This window comes from Fistularia commersonii, chromosome 1, assembly GCF_037954325.1.
Source record: "Fistularia commersonii isolate RoL2024-O1a breed Wild chromosome 1, RoL_Fcom_v1.0, whole genome shotgun sequence".
Lineage (NCBI taxonomy): Eukaryota > Metazoa > Chordata > Actinopteri > Syngnathiformes > Fistulariidae > Fistularia > Fistularia commersonii.
The window spans coordinates 29202366-29208487 of record NC_141284.1 but is presented as its reverse complement, the minus strand read 5'-3'; the positions used below and the strand labels follow the sequence as shown (position 1 = coordinate 29208487).

Sequence of the window (6122 nt, the reverse complement as noted above, 5' to 3'; positions counted from 1 at the left end):
CTGGAGGCGGAGGGAAGGGCGGAGGAGGCGAGGAGGCGAGGAGGCCGGGCTTCCCCGCCTTGGATCGCGGCCCCGCGTCTCCCCGCAGAGGGACGTCCTTCCGTGCGTGTGTTTGCAAAGTGTCGGGCTCCTCGTCGCACTTCCTGCTTCCTCGGCGGCCGCTAGACGGCGGCCCACGCTTGTCGCGCCACGCGTGTCGGTTCAATGAAGACCTGAGCGGCTCGTTGAGGCACCGGGGCTTCGGCGGGCGACGGAAGAGGGATGCCGGGACGGGACGGCGCGTACCGGGAGGTAAAAGCGGACGGTTCCGGTTCCTTGGAAATGGTTGAAGAAGTCGCGCTGTCACGTGACCGCGCGCTTCCTCCCGACCCTTTTCTGCAAATAAAACACAACAAACACTCGGTGACACTCACAAGTTTATTCTTTGTGACACCAAGTGTGTTATTCTTTGTGACACTAAATATTTTATTCTTTGTGTCACCAAGTGTTTGTTGTGTCACCAAGTCGGCGTCCATTCGGGGTCGCGATTCAACTTTTACGCGTTTCTTCCAGAGGTTGGACTTCAGTTCTTCTCACCCAGGATCTCATCCGGAAGATGAGAAGGTCGCCTCTGTCTGGCTGACATCATGTTTCTGAGGAAATGACCGGCCGTGCACGCCGTGCACACGGTCACCTCGCGTTCATTTTTATGCGCGGCAAACCCGTCATCATGTGCGTTGAGCAAGTTGAAAATTGCACTTTAAATATCTGGATTTTTGGGCGTTTTATTTCAACTTTAAAATCATGAATGATAATATAAATGCACTGACCTTATTGTGAATACGATCATTCGCACAAAATCAAACAAAAGGAATAAAGAAGGAGTTTAATATTGATTGAAAATTCTCCTTAAAATATCCAAAGAAAATGTTTTGGCGGCCGGATAAAAAAGCAAACCGGGCCGGACGTAAAAGGCCCGGGTCCGTTCTATGTCCTGACTCCGGAAAGGTTGATTTATTTCTATTTGTGGGCAGATACCCCTGATTATTTTACTAGAATCAGGACAAAAGGTTACAAATGACTCAAAATGAGATGACCAAACATCCATCCATCCATTAGCTATCGCTTATCCCGCAGCCGGGGCACCAGGGATGCCGCCGCCTCTCCCAGCCGGGGTCCGGGATCCGGGGTCCGGGGTCTGGGGTCCCCCCTGGACCCGTGGCCCGTCCGTGGCAGGGCGGCGCGTGGACAAACCACCTCGCACGCCATCGTCGGCACATCCGGGCAGTTTTCCGGCGTATTCCGACCCGCCGCGTGTGTTCGGAGCCCAGAAACCAATTGTGAACATGAAAGTCCTGAAAATAGCAAGATGTTCCCGATAATGGGGGAAACGCTGCCGATTGCCATCCTCACGTGGCGACTGCTTATTCTGTTGCAATTTGCAAAATGGATTAAGCTATAATCTCCCGTTTGAGATAAAGTGTGTTTAAACATTGTGTCACGTAGTCGGACCTTTGCCGTCTTATGGAGCAAAATTGACCGACTGATATTCTATCAAACCTCTGTTGTCTCTTTTCCCCCGGCAGTTAATCGACGACGAAGACGAGCGCCCAAAGTCTCCCGACTTTTACGATGAGGCTGTCAAAGAGCAGGAGCGGGAGGCGTCCGACGGACTCATCTCACAAGGTGGACACGCTGAGGCTCCTCCGCCGCCGCCGCCGCTCCACGTCTGCTTATGGATTATATTTTTAATAAAAAACAGATGAAAATACAGATGAGAATGAAAGAACCCCGACGTAGATCGAGACCTAGAAATAATTCTATTTTAAATTCAACTTGAAGCGAAAGAAGTTGGGCATCGGAAGGCGTCTCTGTAAAGAAGCCGCTCCTCATCGGCTTTCCGATAAATTACTTGTAAGAACGGTTTCCAAAAGATGGCTGAGATATTTTCAGAAAATGCAGAAAAAATGAACCGACGTCGTAGCGGGACGTGACCTTCTGCTTGTCGATTTGAAACAACCGACGTCCTTTAAAACGTGCCAGAAAGAATATTGTTCCTGATTAAATGGAGGCGGCTTAGACTCAAAAATGAGCCCCGAATTGTCCTGTTTGTTTGGCCGATGCAGAGGATGACATGGGCGCAGGCGGCCTGTCCGTGAGGTTCAGCAAGACGTGCCTGAAGAACGTCTTCACGGTGGTGCTGATCTTCATCTACCTGCTGCTGACGGCGGTGGCTGCTTTCCTGGCCTACCAGACCATCTCCGACGTCCTGGAGAAACTCAGCAACCCCGTCATGTCCGTCACCTACAACGAGGTGGACGCCTTCCCGTCGCCCGGTGCGTAAGAGTCATCGGCGGGGCGACGGCTGAGCGGCGAGCGGGTTTGCCCCCCCGGGGGGTTGAAGGTGAAAAAAAACAAATTCAGAACTCTCATGCGTACTGGAAGACTTGGTGAACCTCCAGAGGGTCGGAACGTTTACCAGCAAAGCAACACATAGAAAAGGAGGGAAAATAGGAGGTCTGTGAAAACAGTTCATGTACATTAGTTGGTTACGTCCTGGATATCTTGGATTGATAGCGGGTAAAAAACACACGGGGAACGGGTTCGTTTTCCCAGCGCAAACCAATTTACCCGCGGTGTGACGAGAAGTCGGCATACACGTTTCAAATTAAATTGGGGTACGTTGGAAGCTTTGCAAGAAATGAGTAAATATTCAGAAAATTTCTCTTGAGACCAGAAAACACAGCAAACCCTGCAAACAGCCGGCGACACGTGAGGACGTAGATGAGAGAAGAGGCGAAAGGTCTCGGAAAGTCTTGTATTGTATTTGTTGTCAACGGGAAATCACCTGAAAATGTGTTAATCAGTAAATATATACACACACACACACACACACACAAGACTTAGATTACTGGAAAGGTTAAAATTATGTGATAAAAACAAGACATATTTTGTTATCTTAAAATGACATTGAGATATTGAAATTTGAGAATAGGCTCAAATGAAGTAAGTAAACTGCATTAATGTGAGATCGGGAGCAGCAGAATGGATCTAAAATGTTGTTTTTTCTTTGAAACAAAAGAAATCAGTTATCCTTGAAAAGGAGCATTCTGACAAACTGAAGATGAACAAGTTCTTGCTTGATTCAGGTGCCGTTTCATTTTCAATTTGATTGGTTTTAGTGCAGCCATCATAGCGAGCGCGGGCCGGCGCCACCTGCTGGAGGCGGCGCGGCGGCGGCCGGCGGCCCGCCATGTAAACGCACGTCTTTGTTCGACCTGGAAAGACCCGCTGAGAACGTCGATCTCCTTTATTGACCTGCCATTGTGTCTGTGATTACGGTGAACAGGAATCGCTCTGTATCTTGGCAAGGCGGAGCTGTTGAGCTGTCGCCATCATTACCATGACGACATCCCGCCATTGGTGGACCCCGGCACGCCCCAGGAGCTGGACTGCATCTTCAGGGACGTGACCTACGTCGGGCCCTTCGACAATCAAACGCAGGTCAGTCGGGACGCGACGAGATCGTCGGGCGACGCCTCCAGAATTTTTCAATCGATCGATTCCGATTTATCTTTGACGAAGCGAATATTCGCGCGTCCGCGAGCTGAACGACAAACGGGGGGTCTTTTCCCCCTCGGGGATCAACGAAGCATCCGGGAGTGGGATTCCGAGAGGAGGTTGTGATGTGAAGAAGCCCCCAGTAGATGTCAGCGACGCTGCACCTTCACACAGGACCTACATTTCTTACTTAATCCACGGGAGTTGATTCAGAGCGCGAGTGTGTCGGCGGGCCGTGCGACTTGGTGTCATCGCTTTATGTCACCGGAAACTGAAATGGGAACTGGGTCGATGACGGTTAGATACCCAGACGTGGTGCGATTCTCCGTCTGCTTCGGACGCCCGCGGGCGTCGCGAGCTTCCAAGGCGACGCATCTCTGAACCGCACCGTCAAACTTCATCCTCACAGAGAAAAGCTCTTGTGGTCCGCGGCCCGTCCGACGTGCGGAACAAGGAGCTGATCTTCATGCAGTTCAGCCAAAACAAAACCGAGGAAGACTTCAGCGCCATCACCTACATGCTCTTCGCCAATTTTAGTGACTTGATCGACAGGTAAGGTCTCCTTCCACCGTTGTCTTGTTGCAGCGACTCCTTTAAAACCAGTTCTTTTCAATCGAGCCCTGAAGTGAGCAGGACGCCGTGCCGCCTTCTAGTCCATTGACAAAAGAAGCACATCACGTCCACGTGCGCGTTCGCTTACCCCGAGCGCTCGGGTGGTTTTCTGGCCCCAGCGGCGCAAATACTTCCGAGTTCATGAGGGACTGCGAGAGGAACTACTCCACCTGGACCTTCTCCGGAGGATTCAGGACCTGGGTCAAGATGTCTCTGGTCAAGACGGCGGGGAGGAGCAGCGAGTCCGTTGAGTTTCGGCAAGAGGTACGAGTGACCGGCCGCGGGGTTCGCGCTTCTCGTCACCTGCGCAGAACCTTCTGAGGGTTGCTTGCTCCTCCGCAGTCTGCTGTGGTGAAGTTCAACGACAAAAGGTCCCAGGAGGAGAAAAGCAATCAGCTCTTCTTTGTGGTCTTCGAGTGGCGGGATCCTTTTGTGCAAGAAATACGGCTGGTAGGTTTCACCTCATTTTAAATTTTTGAACCCTCCATCGGCAGGAGAGTAACTGCAGAGTCAACCTGTAAGGAGAACATTTAATGCAACTTCTCTCTGATTTGGAGTCATTTATTGTTAAATCTTCTGCACGTGTTTCCGATTCTCTCTGTTGTAATGTCGAGAGATGAGGTACGGTAGCGCAGGGCGGCGCCGCGGTTTGGCTCACCGTCCGTCCTCGTCCTCCTTCCCAAACAGATCGTGACGGCCAACGCCTGGAGTTCGGCGGCCATCCTCTGCGGCGTCTTCATGGCTCTTTTCAAGGCGGCTCATTTTGCCAAGCTGACCATCCAGTGGAGCATCAGGATGAGAAAGAGGCATCTGAGGAATAAGGCCAGAGAGCTGAACCAGATAAACTGAAGGCAAAAAAAAAAAAAAAGTTGGTCATTTTAAGTTTGAGAAGCGCCGTTCAAGCTACTCTCTTCTCCGCGTGCAATCACCGAGAAGATCTGACAGCAGAGAATGTTTGGTTTAAAAAGAAGAAAAAAAAATCCTGTTTTAATTTGCAGTTCCTGAATGTCAAAGAAAGTCAAATAACTATTTTTTTTTTTTTTACAAATTTTAATAATTGTATACTATGCATCCCTCTTTTTTAATCACATTCATGTCCATCTTTTTTTAAATTTCCATTCACTTTAGTTCAACGGATGCCATTTTCTGCGTAGGACAGTGTTACATGTGATTTCTCCTGCGCCAGCACGCGTTTCTCTTCTCATGCTGGAGGAAAACAACTGTGCCGCTGCATTTCAGGGCCGCTTCTCCCGAAGGAAGGGAACCTTGCAGTGTTTGAAGAGAGTCCTGTTATTTGCATGAGCAATATCACATGATTTCAAAAGGTGTGGTCAGTCTGTTCGATCCCGGCGGAGAGAAGAATCCCCGAGAAGCCGAGGCAGCATTCTGATATGTGATGTCAGCAAATAGTGCCTGGAAGGTTCCCCCCTCATTTCTCTGGACAGATGAGCCACGATGACAAGAGAACACTGTCACTTCCTTATTTAGTCTTGGAAGTGCAATAGAAATTGAATCTGAATCTCGCCACGTCGTCCTCCGTTACAAAGCTGCTTCTTACTCTGTGAAATTCCCTGTGCGTCCTTCCTGGACTCCTGTGGATCAGCTGACTCTGTGCAGCTCCAGGCTCAGGCAGGATCGGTCCTGTTTTCTCTCAATACTTCCTCCACGCTGCAACCAAACAAGTCCTCCCACCTGGACGGGATCTGAGTCCACGTCTCAGGTTCTTTCCAGAATCCCAAAGACGTTGTGGTCGTGGGGAAAGCGACACTGGACTGGGTTTCTTATTTCTCAGGTATACGGGCTGTCTGCTGTAGAAATGACTTGAATTTGTGGACCGATTGACGAACGGAGCCTCGTCGAAGTGAAATTTGATGGCTTTTTTTTCCGATTGAAACATTTGAATCATAAACATCTTGTGTCCTGTTGACTGTGAGGGTATTGTGTTATTGCCTGTTCTGTCTGTTATTGGA

At 49.9% G+C, this 6122-nt stretch overlaps 1 protein-coding gene across 1 annotated transcript; it reads left to right on the top strand.

The window, feature by feature from the left end:
• The first annotated feature begins 32 nt into the window (after positions 1-32).
• Positions 33-6085, top strand: pacc1 (proton activated chloride channel 1). The gene is made up of 8 exons (XM_086159390.1): positions 33-291; positions 1566-1665; positions 2106-2315; positions 3329-3483; positions 3950-4092; positions 4272-4416; positions 4495-4602; positions 4840-6085. Exons 1-8 carry the CDS (start codon positions 262-264, stop codon positions 4999-5001), a joined length of 1053 nt encoding a protein of 350 aa, XP_086015516.1. The 5' UTR covers positions 33-261; the 3' UTR covers positions 5002-6085.
• The last annotated feature ends 37 nt before the right edge of the window (positions 6086-6122 follow it).

Coding starts and splice junctions, on each gene's coding strand:
- pacc1 (XM_086159390.1), top strand. CDS start 262: ATGCCGGGACGGGACGGCGCGTACCGGGAG. Junction 3,484..3,949: donor CCTTCGACAATCAAACGCAG/GTCAGTCGGGAC, acceptor TCATCCTCACAG/AGAAAAGCTCTTGTGGTCCG. Junction 4,417..4,494: donor CCGTTGAGTTTCGGCAAGAG/GTACGAGTGACC, acceptor GCTCCTCCGCAG/TCTGCTGTGGTGAAGTTCAA.